The following is a 22,306-nucleotide window of genomic DNA, read 5'->3' as shown; positions in this document are numbered from 1 at the left end:
CTACCCAGAACCGTTTTGTCCATTTACATATATAGTCGCATTCTGCATTTCATTACAGCAAGCTTCAACATACTTCACCGCCGCCCGCTCTTCTTTCTCGTCTCTCTAGCCGCCCACCATGGACTCTGAAGGCGAGGCCAACACTGCGCCCTCTGCTGAGGAGCGACGCAACGTCCAGGTCGACAATGCCATTCGCGCAATCCAGGAAAAGAAGCCGGTCCCCGAGATCGATTTCACTATTCACACCATGGAGGACAACACTCAAGTCAGCACCATGGAGCGTGTGTGCAAAGGTTCGTCAGATCCCCCCTCCAGCTGTCGTCGTCTCGACCCCGCCATCATCATCGACAGCACTTTGGTCGCAGATTCGTCCGCAGTCACTTTCAGTTGTCCCTCGGCTTGTCTTTGCCAGATGATGGATCAATATGGCTACCACCATTTCGCAAACTCGGTTATCGAAGATCTTGACTGACCCGGATATCTTGTATTTTCTCAGATGTACAAGCTCCTGCCATGTACAAGCCTACCGACGAGCAGTTCTTCGAGGATGAAACCCATTCCAAGCCCAACCTTCAGTTCCTCAAGCAACATTTCTACCGCGAAGGTCGTCTTACCGAGGAGCAGGCTCTTTGGATTCTTAAGAAGGGTACCGAGCTTCTGCGCGCCGAGCCCAACCTTCTCGAGATGGACGCTCCCATCACCGTCTGTGGTGACGTTCACGGACAGTACTACGATCTCATGAAGCTCTTCGAAGTTGGTGGTGACCCCTCCGAGACCCGATATCTCTTCCTTGGTGACTACGTCGACCGAGGTTATTTCAGCATAGAGTGTGTTCTCTACCTCTGGTGTCTCAAGATTCACTACCCCAAGACGCTCTGGCTGCTGCGAGGAAACCACGAATGTCGCCACTTGACCGACTACTTCACCTTCAAGCTTGAATGCAAGCACAAATACTCCGAGACTATCTACGAGGCATGCATGGATTCTTTCTGTGCCCTTCCTCTCGCGGCTGTTATGAACAAGCAGTTTCTTTGCATTCACGGTGGACTGAGCCCCGAGTTGCACACTCTGGACGACCTCAAGAGCGTGCGTCACCATTTAAGTCTGCCTTGATGTGGTCATGTAGCTAATGCTTTATAGATTGACCGTTTCCGCGAGCCTCCTACTCAGGGTCTTATGTGTGATATCCTCTGGGCTGATCCTCTCGAAGACTTTGGCCAGGAGAAGACCAGCGACTATTTCTTGCACAATCACGTTCGAGGATGCTCTTACTTCTTCTCCTACCCTGCCGCTTGTGCCTTTTTGGAAAAGAACAACCTTCTCTCGATTATTCGCGCCCATGAGGCCCAAGATGCCGGCTACCGTATGTATCGCAAGACGCGAACCACGGGTTTCCCCAGTGTTATGACCATTTTCTCTGCTCCCAACTATCTCGACGTCTACAACAACAAGGCCGCCGTTCTGAAGTACGAGAACAATGTCATGAATATTCGACAGTTCAACTGCACTCCTCACCCTTACTGGCTCCCCAACTTCATGGATGTCTTTACCTGGTCTCTTCCTTTCGTCGGAGAGAAGATTACCGACATGCTTATTGCCATTCTAAGCACATGCTCAGAGGAGGAGCTCAAGGAGGAGACACCTTCTTCAACCTCTCCCGGACCCGCCTCGCCTGCCCTCTCTAACGACCCCGAGTCAATTGAGGTTCGACGACGGGCCATCAAGAACAAGATCCTGGCCATTGGTCGCCTGTCTCGCGTATTCCAAGTGCTTCGCGAGGAATCAGAGAAGGTCACAGAGCTCAAGACTGTTTCTGGCGGAAGATTGCCCGCTGGAACCCTCATGCTCGGTGCTGAGGGTCTCAAGAACGCTATTAACGGATTCGAGGATGCGCGAAAGGTTGATTTGCAGAACGAGAGGCTGCCACCTACTCACGACGAAGTGGTTAAGCACCAGGAGGAGGAACGAAACACTGCCCTCCAGAAGGCTGCCGAGGACGCCAATAACGACACGAAGTTGCAGCAACTCTCCAGGAGGCTTAGCACGTAAGTTGACTTCTTAATAAGGTTGAACCAAACACTAAATTCAAAACAGGGATCGCAAGAACCGGGCACCAACGTCATGAGATATGGTTGTATAGTAGCATCTAAGTTATTGTTAAAAGCGCTAGGCGAAGGACTTGGATGAACGCTTAATTGTCATGCTCCGTATACGAGTGGCTGTCCTTTTACTGCCACGCTCCCCTTTTTCATTGTGACTGCTGACAATTTGGTCGTTGCGCTGGCTATAAAAGGCCAGGTTGTCGTCACTGATCTCACGCTCACAAGTCGACCAGGTTACAAAAAAAGGATTGTTGATGGCGATGTTGCTCTGGGTGCCAAGTAGATATGCAGACAAAGTTCAGGACTCTGTCTGAGAGCAGATACGCGCTAGGATTTGTGTTGACCGTGCATCTTTAATGAATACATGAATGTTCCTCAGCACGGATTCTCTATTGCCTCCGTAAGGTTGGTCTTGATATCCATATACCGACGACTGGAGGTGGTTCCGGCGCCTCAGTGATGTTCCTCCCTCATCCCTGCCTTCGTAGTATGTTGATGTGCATTAACAAGTCGCTGCGGGTCGGCTGAAGAATGTTGAAAGCAGGTCACAATGTAGTGGTTTGATCACAGAATAGACAATCCGGAGGCAACGGTGCTCGTGATTTCGTTTAGAGCTTATAGGACCTGCTGAACAAGTTCCAACAGATCAAAGAAAGCTTCACGCTCAAGATCAGTTTTGGCAAGACCAAGACCCAGAACAAGAATGCGTCGATCGTCCGGCGACCTCAGACATATTTGACTTGCAATTTGTGCCGCATAAAGCTGCCCCAAAGTCTCGCGCTCCTCACCCCCGCCTCCGAACAACGTTGTTGGTGTGAGATGCGTTGAGGGGAGAAGACCCTTGTTCGAGCTTGGTAGATTCATCTCAACCACGCCAGATGAGGATCCTGTCAGAGGGACTTGTATCTATTTAGAAAATAGTTAGCAGGGAGATCATGTAGTTACGGCAAGTTTATGTACCCATTGTGAGAGGCGGCCTTCTTGGGAGATGGTGATTAGGATCTTGTCTGTAAAGCTGGTGGATGTGATTTCGGTGGCGACTCCGTTCACTTGTCCTGAGATCTCTCGGGATCGAGAGGGGAAAGAGTCTTCTCTGACATCAATTGAATCCATGGTGAATGGGTTTAATGTTGGTAAAAGAGATGAGCTGTGAGAACCAAGAGCTTCTGGTGCTACGTAGTGACACATCCAATAAAGTCGGCCTCACGGTGTAAAAAAATGGATCGTCGATGATATAGGTGATGAAATTAGTAGCTCACTTTGGGGGTCTCAGGCAGTTGCTGTGCTTGCTTGTTTTTTGAACTCATCGAGCTTGCTTGAATAACCACATTTGAACACGGAAGTTGCATGTGCCTATTATTTCATCTTTAGGCTACTAATATTTCACAGATGGGTTGCAATAAAAACAGAAATGCTAACAAGAGTTGAGAACGACACCAATAGTAAGATGTAGCCCTGAGCGGTTATGAATGTTGATTTAACTATGCTAGCCAGTGATCAATTCTCTCTTATTTATGGCATCCATGCCAATATTGTTCCTTTTAGCACACCGAATGTGGTCTCTTATTATTCTTTCCATCTGGACAAGAAAATACCTATTTTAATGTGGAATTCCACAGTTGTATCCAGCCCGCTCGTTGTATCTAACATGCTTGAAGACTGTGAGCGAGGAACGATTTACTTGGTGGTTTACAACTTTAAAGACAATATTGACTTTTCCATTCAAACAAAGTAGGGCACAAAAGCAACCTTATTCTCACAATACAAAAGACTTGCTCAACAGCCACAGCTTCTTCCTTCAGCACAACCGGGATACCGGGGAAAACACCAACTTGGATCGACCATTGAGTTTTGACTAGAATACCAAGCCTCCACTTGACAGTTAACTTGGCCAGTTTTCTGTTGCAAGTCACCAAGCCAGCCCTACCGACAAAAGTAGTAACCATCTTCACCACACAATATGACGATTATTTCTGTCGCTCAAGGGTATCACTGTTAGCCCCACCAGATTGGGTCCATCGCCCCGCGCTAAACTCAGAGTAGATCCAGATTTTGACGGTGATGCACGGCAGAATGTCTTTTGACCAAAATTTATTACTGCTACCTACTTGACCTACACCTTTAGAAGAGTAACAACGAAACCAGCAATGTCCAAATACGTTCCTCGTCAGAGGAAGCACAAAGTGCTCGCCCGTGAGCGGGCAAAAGAAAATGCTCAACATGAAGTCCAAGACACCAACCAGGACGAGCTGCTTCCAACAGCAAAGGCTGATCGCGAGGCCAAGAAGGCCCAATTAAAGGCCGAACTACGCCAAGAGGGCGGGAAGATGAGCGCAAAGAAGGCCAAGCGTCAAGAAAAGTACATTGAGGGCAAGCTGCGCAAGGACGAGAACCGCGAGCTTCTGGCCAAACTTGCCGAGGAACAGGTCGACACCAGCTTGTTCGCCAGCAGTCGCGTCATGGGGCGTGGTCGCGAAACCAAGAAGGAGGCTCAGCGGAGGGCTATGAGAGAGGAGAAGGCCGGCCTGGAGGGAGGCAAAGAAGAGAGAGAGAAGATTCTGTTTGAAAAGAGAAAGGAGAGGAACGTGGACGAAGTTGACTGGAGCGAAGAGAGCGACGAGAGTGACGCATCTGAAGAGGAGTCAAAACCGTCGAAAGCTACAGCCTCAGTGACACAGGTAGCATCCGCGCCCCAAGAGCTCTCAGAATCGAAACCAACGACTGCCCCATCCATCGGCTCAGGTCTCAAGCGACCGCTCGAAGTCGACGACGAAGGAAAGCCCGTGATCAAGAAGCGACAGAAGCGCGGTGGAGTGAAGTCGAAATTTTCAATCGCCCCTGTCGAAGCACCGCAGCCTGAGTCGGGGGAGTCAGATGAGGACACAAGCGACAGCAATAGCGACGACGGCGACAGCGACGAGTGGTACGGATTCAGTGACGACGAAGCCTCGAAAAAAACACGCGACGAACAAGATAGTCAAAGTGAAGATGGTGAAGAAGAAGACGAAGATGAATCAAGCGAGGAATCGGACGACGACTCTGACGAGGACTTGGAGGATGGTTCCGAGAACAAAGCGCAAAGATCGTCCGCCTTCAAGGCCTGGGCGCATCAGGCGCGAAACCAAGCCCTCGGATACCAATCGATCGAAGGAACAACGACCAATCTAGAAATCCCCAAACCAGACAATTTTGTCCCTCGAGCACCCGAGCAAGATTCTCTACCTATGGAGCTACAACCAACACAAAATACCAACCGAAAGGTTTACAGCGTTTCGGTCACCAGAACACCCGAGATCCAGGAAGCTCGCCTCAAACTTCCCGTGGTTTCAGAGGAGCAAAGGATAATGGAAGCAATTCACAACCATAACATTGTGGTTATATGTGGATCTACAGGTTCCGGAAAGACTACCCAAATCCCTCAGTTTCTGTACGAGTCGGGATATGGTTCTCCTGATGGTCCCACGCCTGGTCTTATCGGCATCACGCAACCCCGTCGAGTCGCCGCAGTCAGTATGTCGAAGCGAGTTGCTGAGGAACTTGGCGACAAATCTGGAGCGGTCGCTTATCAGATTCGTTTTGAGGGCACAGTGAAGCCTGAAACTTCTATCAAGTTCATGACTGATGGTGTGTTGATGCGTGAGGTTGCACAGGACATCACCCTCAAGAAATACTCCGCCATTGTTATTGACGAAGCTCACGAAAGAAGTGCCAATACGGATATTCTTATTGGTATGCTCAGCAGAGTTATCAAGCTTCGAGCCGAGTTGGCCGCGGAGGATTCCACAATGAAGCCCCTGAAGCTCATCATCATGTCGGCCACGCTACGAATTGAGGATATGACCATGAACCCGACACTCTTTGCCACGCCACCTCCTGTCCTTGAAGTTGAGGGTCGACAACATCCCGTTACTAACCATTTCTCTCGAAGGACGCAACACGATTATGTCGAGGAGGCGTTCCGAAAGATCAGCAGAGGCCACAAGAAGCTGCCACCTGGTGATATTTTGGTGTTTTTGACTGGTCGTAACGAGATCCTCCAGCTCAGCAAGCAGCTTAAGACGGCGTTCGGCGGCCCCAAAACCGCAGATGGCCCCAAAGTACAGATCAACGCTAATGACGCTCCTCTTGAAGTTGAGGACATCGAGTTTGGCGATATGGATGATCGAAATGGTGACGGTGACGGTGACGACTTTGACGAGATAATTACAGATGACGAGGATGAAGAGGAGGACGAATTTAAGATTGAGGAAGATCAAGAAGCCGCGCCTCTCAAGATGCGAGTTCTGCCTCTCTACTCCCTGCTACCAACACGAGAGCAGATGAGAGTCTTTGAGCCAGCACCTGAAGGCACACGAAACATCATCTTGGCTACTAACGTGGCTGAAACTAGTTTGACCATTCCCGGCATTCGCTATGTCTTCGACTGTGGACGTTCCAAAGAGCGGCAGTACGATCGACTGAGTGGTGTTCAGAGCTATGGCATCGGCTGGATCAGTCAGGCCAGTGCAAATCAACGATCTGGTCGTGCTGGTCGTACCGGCCCCGGTCACTGTTACAGGCTCTATTCCTCTGCGGTTTACGAGCGAGATTTCCCCGAGTTCACAGATCCTGAGCTGTTGAGAATGCCCCTCGAAGGCATTGTGCTACAGCTGAAGGCCATGAATCTGCAGCATGTTGTCAATTTCCCCTTCCCTACACCACCAGATCGACGCGCTCTTGCCAAGGCCGAGAAGCTTCTGACATATCTATCTGCTGTTGATTCCAACGGAAAGGTCACCCGAATCGGCCAAACAATGTCTGTGTTCCCTCTCTCCCCCAGGTTCGCCCGCATTCTGTTGGTTGGGCATTTCGAAGGTTGCATCCAATATGCAATCGCTCTAGTTGCTGGTCTATCAGTGGCGGAGATCTTCCTTCCTGAGAACCAAGCCATCCCACAGCTTGCAGAAAAGGACGACAACGCTATTCGAACAACAGCCGACGTTCAAGCAGAGAGCCACCAGGCCAACGTTCGAAAAATGTTCAACGAAGTCCATAAGAATTTCTGCTTCTTGGATGACAAATCGGATGCCATGAAGATTTTGCAAGTTGTAGCAGAATTTGCCCACGAGCCTACGGAGGCGTGGTGCGAGAACCATTTCGTTCGGTTCAAGGTGCTCAAGGAAGCTCAGCAGTTGCGTCGACAGATTACAGAACTACTAAAAATCAACGTGCCTGCTTTCGCCAACCTCAGGTACCAAGACCAGCTGGATGCCCCGACTCCCAGGCAGGTGGGTGCACTCAAACAGATGGTTGCACAAGGATTCATCGACCAGGTCGCCATTCGAGCAGATCTCACACCAAACCCTCCTGAGCATTACCGTAAGCCACGCCGGTCAATCGACGTGCCTTATGTCCCCTTGATGCCTATCCACGTCGGCGAAGATGTTGAGAGTGACCGTTCAGTGTATATCCATCCTACTTCTCCTCTCGCCCATATCAGCATGCAAGAGTGCCCCGATTACATCGTCTACTCCCAGCTTCAACGAGCTACACAGCTAGTCGACTCAACAAAGCGACCCAAAACAAGAATGCATGCTCTCACAGATGTCGCCGGCAGCCATTTGACCATGCTGGCTAAGGGCACGCCTCTTATCACTTACAGCAAGCCTATGAAGGAGCTCAAAACAGAGGGTGCTACAGTGAGGGAGTGCATCGTTGTGCCTTATTTGAGAGCCGAGGGTACAGGTGGCCAAGGCTGGCCTCTGCCTCAGAAGAAGGTGAGGCAAAGAAGGGTGCCCGGCAAGGGATGGGTCGTGGAGTAAAAGAAAAGTGTTTTGTATGAAAAGCCTACAATTAGGCCATTGGCAACATAAGAAACGGAGTTTTTATGATAGATTAAACCAATTACGTTTATTCATGTTATGTTTCCTAAACCTAGGCCAGTTATTATGGCAGTGTCTGAGAGAGAGCTCGATGTCATCACATAAGCATGGTTTACTTATATAGCCTGACCGATTTGATCTACGAACCCATCTTAAATGTTGCAAACTATGAACCTGATTGTTGAATCGAAGAGAAGATGGTTCTCTAATGTGTCTCCCTAGGCTGATTGGCGGGATACCAGTACGCGAAACAAATCAAGGCAGGCTCGTGAAAGTCATACTGTATTGGGTATCAAACTAGTGTATAAAGAGAGCAGCAAGAATCACAATGTCCTTTTCCCCATTTGAACGCCCCTTTTATCCCAAGCAACATCTGCCTCATGATGCAGCTGGTGTACTGGTCGAGTTCGCCATTTTGCTCTTCTTGCGTTTGGGTTTCGGGGCAGTCGCTGATCTGGGTGTCTTCTCCTTGCTGTCCTTCTTATCTTCAATTTTGGTATTGATTGTCGGAGCAGTGATGCTCCTCATGGGGCTATCCTTCGTGACAAGTTGCGGTGGTTTTCGGCCTGTGGTGGTGAGGTGGAACTCTCCAGGGCGACCTGTGATGGGGTTTTCATCGATATATTCGCCTCCGTACTTCATGTGAATCATGAATGACTCTTCGGCCAGTTTTTCCAATTCCTTTTCTTCGTCCTTCTGTGTAACTGGTGTAGAAGCTATTGGGGCCTTGCTGGGTTCGTCTGTTGGGGGCATTGGGGTGGCGGCAGCAGAGTCCTGGATTTTTGCCTTTGTTGTTGTCTTGGCTGCTGGAAGCTCATAGTAGTTGCCCCTGGAAGGACCCCATTTTCGAACTGATTCAGCAGCTGTGACGGCGTTCGTGATGCTTAAAGATATTGTCATCTATAATAACAGGTTAGATCGGTCCAGTAGATGCGCGAAACCACATACAATTCGTGCTGCTAGGATGCCGCTTAAGGTTGGTGCCATGTAGATATTCTCTCCCACAACAAAGTACGACGCGTGCACCGTGATTTCATCGTCGTCGTACGCTGACTTCCGTCTTGTCTGTTTGCGAATCACCCATACGCCTGTGCCAGCTCCAGGACCAGTCTCTGCAGGCTCCTCTACGACTCTGAACTCGAGACCAGACATGGTATTGAGATGTGTTTCAAAGGCTTCGCGCGTTTGGATGACGGGATACATCGAGGGTACGTTCATGGCTTGGTTATAGACCACGGCGTTGTTCGATGTGCGCTCAAAGAAGGGTGATTCAGCGAAGTAGAAGAGGATGGTATTGTTGTGCAGGCCGCCCATTTGCGCGATCGCCATTGGAGAGCGCCATTGGATTTCGTCCAGGGGGGGATCGTTAGGGTTCGACATTCTCAAAAGCTGCGATCTTTGTCTTATGTTTTTGTTTGGTTGTGTTTGTTTGAAGATTAGAGCATGAAGCTTCCGCGAATTGACGTGGGGTTCCGCTTCTATATACCCCAGGGGTGCTACAGGGAGCGGTCGCGTTCCGCTCTAGCGCTCATACCGTGCAGTCATGGCGCATTATTTCGACCTCAAACTTCAACCTCACAACAATCTTCACGTCTACTTTATCAACAAAAAGCACAAACTCGCCAATTAAGGACAAAATACACTCGAGATTTAATTAAGTTATACAAATCACACCATGGATTTGCTTTCAAGCATCCGCAAATCCGGCTCCAGAGGTGGCGTCAACTTCAGCTGGGACGAAGTTGCAAACTCTTCCCATCGCGAGAATTATCTTGGCCACAGTCTCAAAGCACCTGTTGGACGATGGCAAAAGGGTCGCGACTTGGGCTGGTACGCCAAAGCTGAAGATGAATCTGGAGAACCCGACGAAAATGGAGAAACAGAGGAGGACCGCCGCGAGAAGGCACGAAAGGAAGAACTGCGCAAGATCAAGGAGGCTGAAGAGGACGCCATCGCAGCAGCTTTAGGCTTACCACCGCCTGTGCGAGACTCTTCTGGTGCAAATGCAGTGGAAATCGATCCCAGCAAACGAAAGGTCGGGCCAGCAAGCGGGCCTCCTGAGGAAGAGGGTGGAAACGAAAAACGAGAGCGCTCAAGACGTCAAGATGGTTCGGAAAGAAGGGAGAGAAGACGACACCGCAGTCGAAGCCACGACCGCGATCATGATCGTGAACGCCGCCATCGTAGGCACAGGAGGAGTCGAAGTCGCGATAAAGATGCTGGAAAGGACAGAGACGAAGATCGACCCAGGGAGAGACGCCGAGATAGGGATGGGGAGAGGGAGAGGGAACACGGTCACAGACGCCATCGCGATGGCCATCGAAGGGAAGGTCGAGAAGGAGGTGACCGACGAGACAGAGATGGAAGCAGGGAGCGTCGCCGCTCGAGATCGCGAGACCGACGCAGGCGCAGCGGTAGTCCTAAGCCTCATCGCCGAGACTGAAGAGCCAAAGTCTAGTCTCCAGCAGCGAATTAACCGAACATATGATACCCATAGGAACACAAGAGGTGTTCTAACATCCGCAATGTGTTACGAAATTGATTTCGAAATTAACAGCTGATTCTTTTTACTTCCTATGTAAGCTGGATAGTTGCATGCTATTATACCTTTTTTCCTATTCCAACGCCAAATCAAACCACTTTTATTACAATGTTGTTGTTACATAGCCTCAAGACTGGCTGAGAGGTTGACCATCCTTGGCTTTTTGAACGCCATACTTCTCCAATCGAATGGACTGGATAGCGATAAAGCCAGTGCTATCCATGGGAGAGAAGGTGTCAAGGCTGTCCATGGAAGCGTCCTCCTGGGAATAGAGGGAGCTGGTCTCGCTCGATCGTCCGAGAACGTAGACGTTGCCCTTGTACACTTGGAGACGGACCTGGCCATTGACGCCCTTCTGAGCAGAGACGATAGCCTCATCGAGCCACTCACGCTCGGGAGAGAAGTACATGCCGCTGTAGAGGCACTGAGACCATTCAACAGTCACAAATTGATCTCGAAGCTTACGGACCTTGGAGTCAAGGACAAGGCCCTCGAGATCAACGTGAGCGAGACGAGCAATGGTCAAGCCATGGGTATCGTAGCAGCCACGGCTTTTGAGTCCGATCCATCGGTTCTCGACACTGCTTTTGTAAGTTTGATATCTTGGTGCTTTATCACAATGACTATACGTACATGTCAATTCGGCCAACGCCGTGATCGTGTCCAATCTTGTTGAGAAGCTTGAAGAGCTCTACTGAGTCAGTGGCCTCCTGGTCAGGGGTGGCAACCTTGACAGGTAGGCCCTTCTCGAAGTGGACGGCAAAGTTGAAAGGCTTGTCGGGGGCCTCGAGAGGGTCGACTGTCTGGGTCCACAGGTCCTTGGGAGGGGTGTGGTCAGGATCCTCAAGGATGCCAGCTTCATACGAGCAGTGAACAAGATTCTCGTCTTGGCTCCAAGGAGCCTTGGGGGTGGATGAGACGGGGATGTTGTTCTCGGCAGCGAACTTGAGAAGATCTTGTCGGCCCTGGAACTTTTCACAGAACTCAGGTAGTCGCCAAGGGGCAATGATTTTGATCGAAGGGTTGCAGGCCTTGAAGGCGAGTTCGAAACGAACTTGGCTAAAAGGTATTTGTTAGTCGCATGGTTCAGTTTTCAAGATTGCTATGGCATACTCGTTCTAGGATATGTTAGCAATGAATTCATTTTGTGTTTGAGAACTAGACTTACTCCTTTACCAGTGCAGCCATGGCTCAGAAGGTTGCAGTTGTACTTCTCAGCGACTCGGACCTGAGCACGAGCGATGACGGGTCGAGCAAGGGCGGTTCCAAGAAGATATCGATCCTCGTAGATGGCGTTGCACTGAATCGCTCGGAAGACGATTTGTTCGATGAATTCCTTCTGTAGGTTCTCAATGATCATACGCTCAGCACCGAGAGCCAGAGCCTTCTTCTCGACAGCATCAAAGTCCTCAACTTGGCCAACGTCGGCGAGGAAACACTATACTGTTAGGGGCTGTTGGAAGAGACTTGTATCGGAAAACATACCACAACCTCATATCCCTCAAGGATAAGCCATTTTAGGATCGTAGAGGTATCGAGTCCTTTTTATATAGCTAGCATGGTGTTCTGGATCATAATCAGAGCCACTGATTGTTGGTGGTTTGGGAGACAGAGGTCGTACCTCCAGAGTAGGCACTATGAAGCAGAATTAGTGAATGTTTCAATAGCCGAACGAAATCAAATACTCACAGACAAACACGGCCTTTTGACATGGTGAGAATTGAGGTGGTTTGTGATTAGTTGTTTTGTGTCTGATTGTATAGACAAAGCAGAGAAGGAGTCCTTAGAGGAGTGAAGCTGAATGGTGAGTTTGGAATGAAGACAAAGAGGAAGCAAGCAGGTGTTTTATATTCTAAAAACGACAAGTTGACTCACTTGATCTATCATAAAAAAGAAAAGACACCAAATAATTGACATGCAGTCTCCATCACCAAGTGATTCACTTACACGGGTTGATTCCGACTCCGGACCCAGCAAGACATCTACTGTTCAATTACAACTTTAGAATTCACTATACCTAGGTAGTTATTTCTCTCACTATCTAGTTCTCGCAGATTGTATTTGGATTCTTACAGTAATATCTATTTGCTAATTAAAAATGAATATATGTTGATGGCCTTGGTTTTTGCGCTGCGAAATCGGCAACTAATTTTTTTCTCATTGACTCAACTTTTGACATCCCAACAAGGGGTTTTGGCACGGTTCATGGGCGGGTACTGGCTACAATAGTGGGTGATCGCCAGGAACAAGGACCACTACAGTATGCATTGCATAGATGCCAAACTTGTATGGTATAAGTTAGCGTTTGAAGATTAGGAAAAAGATCGAATAAATAACGGATTAGGTATTCTAATTCTTAAACATTGAACCTATCGCAATGAAGCTCAAGTCTTCCACTATAGATTAGTAGGTTCAGTGGAATGAGCAGTACGGTATTCGTGTACTGATTGGTCACTTTCTCCCCGAAACACCCGTAGAAAACGTCACCTTCAGGCCTAACGGCTATCAGCTGCCTAGGGGCTCTTTACCACGAGTCGTAGGTCATATGAACAAACTATCTCCAAACCTCACCTAGACTCTACAGCATCATCACACCTTTTGCCACGACCCCTATTTTATGTTTGTGTTTCCATCGCCTTCTCTTACTTATTCGGAGTTTGAGTGCATTGTAAGCGCGTTTGCCACATCTCATGATCACACGTAGATCTGTCTGCCTTGACTTGCCTGACCTAGATTCCGAATCAAATCCGCATATACTTTCACGTCAAAGCATCACAACTAACTTTACTAAACAGTTCACGTTTCACTCTGCTTTCTGAGACTTTCTTGACCGCAGTATAAAACACCTATCGACGATCACGACGATAATGCGATAGTAGACCTTATACAACGTAATTACGATGGATTATTCCAAGTTGCGAGCTGCCGCTTTGCGAGACGGTGAAGACGAAGAAGCTGTTACTGTCGATACCCGCGCTCTGATCGACAAAGTTCTTGCGCGATACTCAGGAGAATGGACAACATTACGAGAGCTCATACAAAACGCCGCTGATGCTCAGGCAAAGACGGTCAGCGTTAAGTGGGAAACACTTCCCTCAACACAAGTGCCACTCCCAAGCACAACGAACCGATCCGAAATACTGAAGCATACCTTGTCAAACCATACATTGCGCCGACTAGTTGTACAAAATGATGGACAGCCATTTACAAAGACGGATTGGGGAAGACTGAAGCGCATTGCTGAGGGTAACCCCGACGAGACCAAGATCGGCGCCTTCGGTGTTGGTTTCTACAGTGTCTTTGCGGATTGCGAGGAGCCTTTTGTCAGCTCCGGCGACCAGGCTATGGCATTCTACTGGAAGGGAAATGCGCTCTTCACCAAGAAGTCCCAGATCCCGGCAGACCAGGCTACCCATCATACAACATTCGTCCTCGACTACCGAAACAACACAACACCTCTACCTAATCTACTATCCGTTAGCCAGTTCCTCGCGACCAGTTTGACCTTTGTTGCGCTTGAACACATCGAGTTTTGGATAGATGACTACCGGGTTCTATCTCTGAAGAAGAAGTCTTCCCCTAGTGTTGAGCTTCCTCTACCCCGGGATCTGGAAGCAAGGACTAAAGATGGCCTGATGAAAGTGACGAGCGTCGATCGCACAAGTACGCAGATTGATGCGTCTTACATGGCTGCTATAGGATGGAAACCGCAAGCTGCGTCATCTAGCACAAAGACTGATTCATATGGTGCCCCAGAAGCTCCCTCGTTGAGATCCTTCTTCGCCCGACTTACATCAACTGCATCACAAGCCGGTATCAGAACCAAGGCCCAAACCGAGGAGAATGCAGCGCAGGTGGCTATTGCCGAAGATGTGACAAAACTTTCAACGTCGACAATCTTCCTTCGCGCAACTTCTGCAAGTATCCGCACGAGCGTGGCTACCAATTTCGCATCCGAACTTGAGAGAGCTACAAAGAAACCTCCGCCAAAGACTACAAAGATTGCAATTCTGACTTCGTCCTACGATGAGGCTCAGGCTTCTCAAGAAGCTGCTTCTCCTGGTGCACTTGGCAAGGCTACTGATATGTTCGCCTCTGTGCTTCCCAACAAGAAGCCGGGCGGACGCATTTTTATTGGCTTCCCTACGATGCAAACCACCGGCGCAGGGATGCACGTTTCAGCGCCATCTATCATTCCCACAGTAGAAAGAGAAGCTATTGACTTGAACGCTCGTTGGGTCAGAACATGGAACCTTGAAATCCTTCGTGCTGCAGGTATTATTACTCGACTTGCGTTCGCAAACGAGATGAGTGACTTGAGCAGTCGGATTAGACAGGTCATGGCCAAGGAACCCAAGTTCTCCCCAGCTGTTATCGCGAAGTACATGCCGGAGGCTCTTCATATCCTAAAAACCTTTACTTTTGGCGACTCTACTCCCAGTGGGCAAGTTGGTCAAATCATCGAGGAAGCTTTTTGGATGTGCTTCAAGAAGGCCTCGATTGAGACCTACTCGACTCGAGGTGTGCTACAAACAGCAGATGTTCGTATTGCCTCGGATGAAATGAGTAAATTTGTTGATAGCATACCCGTCGTGCCTGAGGAGATGAAGGGCGTTCCGTTTGTGAAGAAGCTCATAGACTTTGGTCTCATCTCCCACATCACTGTTACGGATGTGAAGAAGGAACTAGAGACAAAGGCTATGAACAAAGTACAACTAATGAACTTTATCAGCTGGGCAGGTAAAAAGAGTTTAAGTGGTGAACTCGACCCTGGCAGCCGATCTGCTCTGCTTGAGGTTGCTGTTGGTACGATGAGCGACGATGGGGAGCAAGGCGAGATCATTGCTCTCGGAAGCATCACGAACCATCTCATTACGAACAGGATTCCTGCCAGCTTACCCATCCCCCCTACAACAATTCCCCATGCACTTACAGCGAATTCTCAACCAGCGGAACTGCGCGCTTTGGGATGGGAGCCGTTGGAGGTCGTTCCTTGGCTGCGATTCCTCTTTGACACGAATTCATCCAGGTCCGAGGAGCAGAACCTCACACGATCGCCCAAGTTTGCTATCCAGGTGCTAACAGTTCTGTCAAAGAATTTTGAAAACTCCAGCCCTGGAGCGAGAATAACTATTGTCTCGCTTTTGCAGGCCAATACAGTGGTTCCCACGAAACAGGGAATGAAAAGACCAACAGAGTCCTTCTTCCCCATTGTCAAGCTATTTGATGACCTTCCCATCATTCAAGGTTGTGACAAGATCAAGGAGAAGTTCCTGGTCACGATTGGTGTCCGCAAAACGGTTGATCTGGAGACCATATTCACGAGACTGCTTAATGCTTCAAGTGAAGGTCAACAGAAGTGGAGTCATGTCGAGCTCATCAAATATCTGGCGTCTGTCCGCGAGGATATTCCTGGTGAAGATCTTAGCAAGCTCAAGCAGACACGCTTCTGCCCCGCCGAGGCTGGTCCCAAGGGTATGGAGTCTACCAAAGCAACAGAAACGTTGTACAAAGTCTCAGAACTATTTGAGCCAAAGGATGCCATCCGTGGTTTGCGGTTGCCTGTTCTCCAATGGCCTGGTCCTCCCGGTAGCTACAGACCGGGCAGTCACGAGGCCAGGTTTCTCAACTCTCTTGGTCTCAGACCTTATCCGTCTGTTCCTGAGCTTGTTGAACTAATGGCGGGTAAAGACGAAGCTCTTCGAGTTTCTTCAATGACGTATTTCCTTGCCAACCACCAAATCAATGGATACGGGTCCTTCCAACTTGGTGGTAGCCCAAAGGCAATCATGCCTCTTCAAGGAAGCACAAAACTCGTACCCCCCTCGCAGTGCTTCTACAATCCTCGAGCCTCTATCCTTGGCTTCAATATCCTAAGAAGGGATCTACATGACCATGCTGTCAAGTTCGGGGTAGCGAGAGACCCGCCAATGGCCGATTGTGTAAACCGCCTTTTAGCATCGCCTCCTCAAGATCATCAGAACGCCGTTGCACTGTTCAGTTATTTTGCGTCTCGAATCGCCGATTTGGGCGAAAACTACCTTTTCAGACTGCGGGATGCCCCTATAGTCCCTATTACACGAACCTCGCAATCAACTGAGAAGCCAAAGCGTACCCAGGTTCATGTCAGTCCTTCTCGAGTGTATCTTGGTTCCTCGACGACCTACGGCGATATCTTCGACTTTGTCGATTTTGGACCTGAGGCGAATGCATTCCTGTTCCAGTGCGGCGCCAAGAGTGAGCCTACCAAATTAGAAGTCGCACATATGGCGTGCACTGAACCAGCTCGTCTTCTTGGCGTGCTTCAAAGCTCAGAGAAGTACTTGGATCTTCTCAAGTCCCTGGCTGAAGCATCGTCTACGCTTCACAGAGATAAGGACCTCTGGAGACGGATGAAGTCGGCGCCCTTCCTCCTCGCGTACAAGGAATTAGCGCCACCTAAGAAGCAGTCAGATGACTTGGAGGAGGAGGATGAGCCTATCAGACAGTACCAGCTCGCCTCTGCCAGTCAAATTGTGATACTAGACGACATCATCAGTTACAGACTATTCAAAGATCAGCTTATTTGTGCACCAGAGGAGGACGCCCTTGAGACATTCTATCTGTCGCTTGGGGCGCAAAGGCTCAGTAGCATCGTTCGAGAGGAAATTAGAATTGGGCCTCACAGCGATAGGCAAAAGCTTGCTCTTAGTCTGCGCAAACATGTCGTCGAGAGATCAAAGATCTTCCTCTTCGAGTATGCAAACTATAGGCGTGACGCTATTAAGCATGACGCAAAATGGTTGGAGAAAAATCTAACTGTCGATGTGGTTCACTCTGTGGCTTTAAGAAGAACCCTTCAGGGTCAGTACCAGACTCATACAGAGAAACGGTCGGCTGCGAGCAAGAAGACCAATAACGGTTGGATCATGTACGTCGCTGATGAAGCAAAGCCCGACATGTACCAAATTGGACAAGCTATTTGCCAAATGTTATTGAGCCGTCCGAATCAGCAGGCCTACCTCTTCTTTGAACCGTTCCTGACACTGGATCTTTACGGCCTGAGGAACCGTGGTTACAACGTTGACCGTATTCTACGAGCCAAGGCTGCCGAAGCCAGAATCGCCGAGGAAGAGAGGCGAAAGGCTTTGGAAGAGGAACAACGACAAATCAAGGAGAAGGAGCAGCAATGGGGAGCAGAGGCTAAAGCGGCTGAAGCTGCACGTGAAGCTACCAGAGTGCCAGAACCCCTTGGGCCAACAATGCCAGGTTCATGGGAGTCACCAGAGCAAGCCAAGCCTACTCAAGAACAACAGAACAGGAAGAGCAGAGGGTTGTTCTCCAACCTGACTCGCCGGCTTGGATTCGACACGGAGCAAGATGAAGACGACTCTCGCAAGGAGCTCAACAAGTTCTTAGACAAGCCCAAGGAGATCGAGGCGCCTAGCGGCGGCTCATCTCATTCTGGAAAGCGGCCGCAAGACGAGGGCAGGGTGACAAGTCCTGCAGTGGTGCAGCAGAATTTGCTCAATGCCGTGAAGTCGACCCGGGCGTATGGATCTGATAGTGTCTTTTCGGAGCCTCAGGTCAACGAAGTCAAAGAGCAAGCCACTTACTGTGACAAGACGCCAGCACAGAACATCACATTCATTGCTGAAACTTCGAATAGTATGAAGGTATTTGTTTCCAGGGACATTAAGGATTCGAGTGCATTCCTCTCGAAACACTTGACCAACCTAAATGTGTTTTCCAGCCTTTTGATTGATGTAGGCAACGTCTACTCCATGTCACCCAAAGTCTTGCATATCTTTTACGACGAGGCTGGCGGGACAATCGCATTCAATACCGGAGGCAGTATCTTCTGCAACTTCAGGTTCTTCCTTCAGCTTCATGCCGCGCAAATTGAGGGAAGAAGCGGCCAGGCAAAGGCAGAGGCTGCGACCTGGTGGTGGGTTGTTTTGGCACATGAGCTGGCACACAATCTTGTGTCGCCTCACAACTCTGATCACAGCTACTACACGTAAGTTCAGTTCCTACGCTCCCTTGTGAAGCAGATGCTAACAGTCATAGTGAATCCTTTATTCAGCAATATTTCTCCAAGATCGTGGCCAAGGCGGCTCAGTGGACCGCCAATCCTACGCCTCGCAGCCAAACACCCTCGATAACACCGCCACCATCCGGAGCACCACCTCCTTATTCTGGCGGGTTGGATAGAAGTTTGTTAGATTGATTGTTTTGCAATGACATAGCGGGGAGTTTTATGGCTTTTGAGCACTTGAGATTTTATCTCTCTTATTGTTGCTGTTATCGATGCCGTTACTGAGACAGCAGACCAGACATAGATGTAGACTCTAGATTTGGTAGATATTGAATGAGCACTGAGCCTGGTTTGATTATGGCATGATTTCTTTTCACTCTTTAGTTATCATATGATTTTCGAACTTGACGAGAATAAGTTGGTGAACGAAGTGGTGATGTGATTTTGATATCGTTGAGGAGCTACTCTTGTAGAGCACGCTTTATCAAATAGTTAACTTCTAGATATGAACTACTTACTAACAACAGACAATACCGTAAGAACATTGTAAGAAAGAAAGGATATAAATACTAACAAATGCATTAAATAACATTGTCATTAACAGTAGTTAGAACTACACCTAACGGTCAGAAGGTACAGGGTAGGATGATACACGTGACTGGTATCGTGACCAATCAGCTAGACTCCAATTGCAGTGAGCTTCGGCAGACGGATCTTCAAGATCACGACCTCACTCTCCCGATAACGAACGACTTCAACGCCTCGCACCTCGAGCGAATCTCAGACCTGTCCAATTCTCACATCCGAATACCCGACGGTCAATTGCCCAACATGCACCGCATCGCTTTCTGGAGTCTCTTCGGTACGTCACCTACCTGAGTCAATTCGCCCGCCTAAGAACACAACATGGACAATTGAATGGCGAGGGGGAAAGGAAAGAACTGGATGCTAACATAGCGGAAATTTCCAGGCCTCGGCGCCCGATTTTGGCAAATGGGTATCGAGATGCGCCCCTTCTTCAACAAATCCTCCCTGTGGGTGTACCCCGTCTACGCAGCCGGTGGTGCTAGTTTCGGATATTGGCTCCAGGGCGTCGACGACAGACAAACCGACACACTGAAGGAGCGAAAGAACATCCTCCTTGAGAAGCGAGCGCGCAAGGCCGAGAAGGATGCTCAGGCTGAGGCTTAAGAAGGGAAATGACAACGGGAATGGGAATGCAAAGACACTGAGAATTACACACCTTCGACTTCGACAAACAAGATTGAAGGGTGGAGGGAATATTGTACATTTGTGATATTTTGGGAAGTAGAGCGTCAAAATGGATGTATGGGTTGAAACAATTACAACCAGAGTGAATTGAGGCTGTGATGACACTGTATTATTCTCATGAGTCAATGGCTCCAATAGGCAGCCTTGAGAAATCACCGGGCTTGCAGCAGACCAGAAACATCACAAACGCTACAGAATACAAGTACAGTTTCATTGCTTCAAAAGACTGCCTCTTATACATTCACAATCTGGATCAGAATGACAACCCAAACACCGCATCATCTATCAGGTGAGAAAGTGTAACCCATGTTTTTACTTGAATTCAAAAGCCTACAACTCCTCTAGTTTTCTTAGGATAGCTGGCACAGAAGTAGCCGAAGAATTGCCCAGTTCCGTCACAACAACCGTGATGTACTTGTCCCGCGTAGTGTCGAAAAGCAAGCGGAACCCAACGTCAGTGGATCGCTCAGGGTCAATCTCGTTGTAGGTGAGCGAGTCAATAGACACACGCTCGGTGAAGTTGATGGTCTCGCACAGAGCGACGACACGAACACCAAGGTCAGTAGCGACTGTAGCAATGTCGCATGAGCCTGCACGGGCGTACATGGCACCGTTGCTGAAGATGGCTTCGGCGGCAAGCAGAACTTGGGTGGCCTCGGAGAGGTGGGTTCGCAGCGCACTGAGATCGGAAGAGTAGGCGACGTGAATGCCAGCAGCGGAGAGCTTCTTTGCGAGATCGATGCCGACACGCTCATAAGGATCGTCGACAAGGATAACACGGAAGTTCTTCTGGAGCTGGCGAGCCTGGAGAAGGGTGCGCTCAACGAGGTGGTGATGAGCGTAAGTGAGTACTACATCGTCTTCTTCAATCATGCTGGCAGCCGTCTCAACGATTACGTAGTCCGCGAGAGTTATGCGTTCACGAATGTAATTGTCGATGGACTCGGATAGGAGCTTCTTGGCGTCAGAGTCGGGGAGATCGATGTCAATCTTGCTGATCTGAAGCTTGAGCCATCGGATAGCATTACCCATGGAGAAACACATGGGACGGCATGCTGTGAGATACTCGATCTGAGGGTTGAGAACGTGAGATGTGAAATGGCGGGAGAAAGTGGAGCCAGGAGGTGTTGTGTACGAGTCGATGACCTGGAATTGTTAGAATTGAACGTTGGTATTGCGGTAGATGGAGTGATGTACCTTCTTGAAAGCATATAAAGTTGCTTCCAGTCGAGTGATGCTGTCACTGATCGCAAATGCGCTCATGTGCTCTCCGAGAACCAAGACAGCAGGGTGAACGTCCTTGTCGGCGTGGGTCATGTCTATGCGCCTGGCCATAGACAGATGGCTGAAGCAGTCTGGTATCGAAGGCTTGTCGTCCTTGACAACGGTCGCACCTGCTGGTCGAATGGGAAGTTTTGCGCCGCCGTGCTGCTGATTTTGTCCGTCTTGCTTAGGCTTTGCCTTGCCTCCCTTGCCATCACCACCGGCCTGCTTGTCACCTTGCGCTGGGCCCTGTGGCACTTGAGCAACCTTGGCTTGGGCGCGTCTAGCGGCCTTCTCCTCTTTGGCTCTCTTCTTTAATTCAGCTCCGGAGAGCTTCTTCTCGCCTGCGGGGGCGGCTTGCTGTTGTTGGCCATCCTTGGGAGGCTGCTGGGGTTTGCTCTGGTCCTTCTTTTCTGACTTGACTTCCTGCTTCTCGGGGGCTTGCGGCGGGGGAGCCGAGCCCTCAGCTTCGATAGACATGAGGCCTGGTTCGAGAGTTCGTGCTTTCGGGTAGAGAAGCGGTTTCGATAATGTGCTTGTTCGAGGGCGGGGCACTACAGAGACGGAGAATGTGCGCGAAGGCGTGACTAACTGTAACCACTGGAATACGTTCTTTTCGATAATTTCAGCGAGATGCTCGAATAATTTCGGTCGGGAATGGTCGCTAAGAAATAAGGATTCCGGGCTGTTAGAGTTTTGGTACGAGGGGCGCTCAGATGGAGGCTTTGAGTCACCCAAAAAGAATGATTTGGACCGGCATTTGGATGGAGAATGTCCAATGCCCCGCGCTAGCCCAAGACGTGGTGTGTGGGCAGCACCAACGAACAGCCAGACAGCAGCGTAGCATGCATGAGTATGATCGTTTGCATGTCACTTTACTAGGACTTTATTCTAGGCATGATTTAATTATTCTTGATATTATTTCAAGCCTGCTTGTTTGACTGCCTCCTCTCTCATGATGCTTTGTTTGCAGGCCTCACAGGTCGTCATCATCGGCCGCACAGCATGTCAGTGGCTCAACAGCCGGCCAGCAGCAGCACTGTGAAAAGGATTTGGCAAGAGGATAGCATTCCATCATTCTTGCTTGGTCAAGTAAACACTCAATACATCATCACTGTCAAGACAGGTACGCACATCCATCATGAATGCCCTCTGAACATGCATGTTGCGATTCGCGCTGCCGGTGATACACGCGCGCGCATTCTCGACATCTAGCACGCAGGCCACAACCGTGATATGCAACAGAACA

The 22,306-nt window shown here is 49.4% G+C and overlaps 8 protein-coding genes across 8 annotated transcripts; 4 read left to right on the top strand and 4 right to left on the bottom strand.

The window, feature by feature from the left end:
• Positions 1-247: 247 nt before the first annotated feature.
• Positions 248-2,049, top strand: FGSG_06103 (serine/threonine-protein phosphatase 2B catalytic subunit; the record flags this gene model as incomplete). Its single annotated transcript, XM_011326425.1, has 3 exons — positions 248-293; positions 497-1,086; positions 1,141-2,049. 3 exons carry the CDS (start codon positions 248-250, stop codon positions 2,047-2,049), a joined length of 1,545 nt encoding a protein of 514 aa, XP_011324727.1.
• Positions 2,050-2,184: 135 nt separating this feature from the next.
• FGSG_06102 (uncharacterized protein) lies at positions 2,185-3,215 on the bottom strand (the record flags this gene model as incomplete). Its single annotated transcript, XM_011326424.1, has 2 exons — positions 2,185-3,008; positions 3,063-3,215. 2 exons carry the CDS (start codon positions 3,213-3,215, stop codon positions 2,718-2,720), a joined length of 444 nt encoding a protein of 147 aa, XP_011324726.1. The 3' UTR covers positions 2,185-2,717.
• Positions 3,216-4,246: 1,031 nt separating this feature from the next.
• Positions 4,247-7,975, top strand: FGSG_06101 (uncharacterized protein). Its single transcript, XM_011326423.1, has one exon. The coding sequence runs from the start codon at positions 4,250-4,252 to the stop codon at positions 7,901-7,903; it is 3,654 nt and encodes a 1,217-aa protein (XP_011324725.1). The 5' UTR covers positions 4,247-4,249; the 3' UTR covers positions 7,904-7,975.
• A 366-nt stretch (positions 7,976-8,341) lies between these two features.
• FGSG_06100 (uncharacterized protein) lies at positions 8,342-9,343 on the bottom strand (the record flags this gene model as incomplete). The annotated part of the gene is made up of 2 exons (XM_011326422.1): positions 8,342-8,863; positions 8,912-9,343. The coding sequence occupies 2 exons, from the start codon at positions 9,341-9,343 to the stop codon at positions 8,342-8,344; spliced, it is 954 nt and encodes a 317-aa protein (XP_011324724.1).
• A 213-nt stretch (positions 9,344-9,556) lies between these two features.
• On the top strand, positions 9,557-10,494 carry FGSG_06099 (uncharacterized protein). The gene has a single exon (XM_011326421.1). It carries the CDS (start codon positions 9,639-9,641, stop codon positions 10,404-10,406), a length of 768 nt encoding a protein of 255 aa, XP_011324723.1. The 5' UTR covers positions 9,557-9,638; the 3' UTR covers positions 10,407-10,494.
• Positions 10,495-10,508: 14 nt separating this feature from the next.
• FGSG_06098 (argininosuccinate synthase) lies at positions 10,509-12,217 on the bottom strand (the record flags this gene model as incomplete). Its single annotated transcript, XM_011326420.1, has 7 exons — positions 10,509-11,086; positions 11,139-11,564; positions 11,619-11,623; positions 11,674-11,913; positions 11,991-12,046; positions 12,127-12,140; positions 12,195-12,217. The coding sequence occupies 7 exons, from the start codon at positions 12,215-12,217 to the stop codon at positions 10,633-10,635; spliced, it is 1,218 nt and encodes a 405-aa protein (XP_011324722.1). The 3' UTR covers positions 10,509-10,632.
• Positions 12,218-13,405: 1,188 nt separating this feature from the next.
• On the top strand, positions 13,406-19,865 carry FGSG_06097 (uncharacterized protein; the record flags this gene model as incomplete). The annotated part of the gene is made up of 5 exons (XM_011326419.1): positions 13,406-18,152; positions 18,255-18,504; positions 19,050-19,057; positions 19,127-19,384; positions 19,493-19,865. The coding sequence occupies 5 exons, from the start codon at positions 13,406-13,408 to the stop codon at positions 19,711-19,713; spliced, it is 5,484 nt and encodes a 1,827-aa protein (XP_011324721.1). The 3' UTR covers positions 19,714-19,865.
• Positions 19,866-19,940: 75 nt separating this feature from the next.
• On the bottom strand, positions 19,941-21,757 carry FGSG_06096 (uncharacterized protein). The gene is made up of 2 exons (XM_011326418.1): positions 20,992-21,757; positions 19,941-20,940 (listed from the first exon to the last, which is right to left on the bottom strand). The coding sequence occupies exons 1-2, from the start codon at positions 21,535-21,537 to the stop codon at positions 20,125-20,127; spliced, it is 1,362 nt and encodes a 453-aa protein (XP_011324720.1). The 5' UTR covers positions 21,538-21,757; the 3' UTR covers positions 19,941-20,124.
• Positions 21,758-22,306: the final 549 nt, after the last annotated feature.

The sequence above is a fragment of the Fusarium graminearum genome, chromosome 3 (assembly GCF_000240135.3).
Source record: "Fusarium graminearum PH-1 chromosome 3, whole genome shotgun sequence".
Taxonomy (NCBI): Eukaryota; Fungi; Ascomycota; class Sordariomycetes; order Hypocreales; family Nectriaceae; genus Fusarium; species Fusarium graminearum.
This window is presented reverse-complemented; position numbering and strand designations above follow the sequence as displayed.

Excerpts from the sequence above, each read along its gene's own strand:
- FGSG_06101 (XM_011326423.1), top strand. The coding sequence starts at position 4,250 with ATGTCCAAATACGTTCCTCGTCAGAGGAAGCACAAAGTGCTCGCCCGT.
- FGSG_06099 (XM_011326421.1), top strand. The coding sequence starts at position 9,639 with ATGGATTTGCTTTCAAGCATCCGCAAATCCGGCTCCAGAGGTGGCGTC.
- FGSG_06096 (XM_011326418.1), bottom strand. The coding sequence starts at position 21,537 with ATGTCTATCGAAGCTGAGGGCTCGGCTCCCCCGCCGCAAGCCCCCGAG. Across the intron at positions 20,941-20,991 it reads CTTTATATGCTTTCAAGAAG|GTCATCGACTCGTACACAAC; the intron begins GTACATCACTCC and ends TAACAATTCCAG.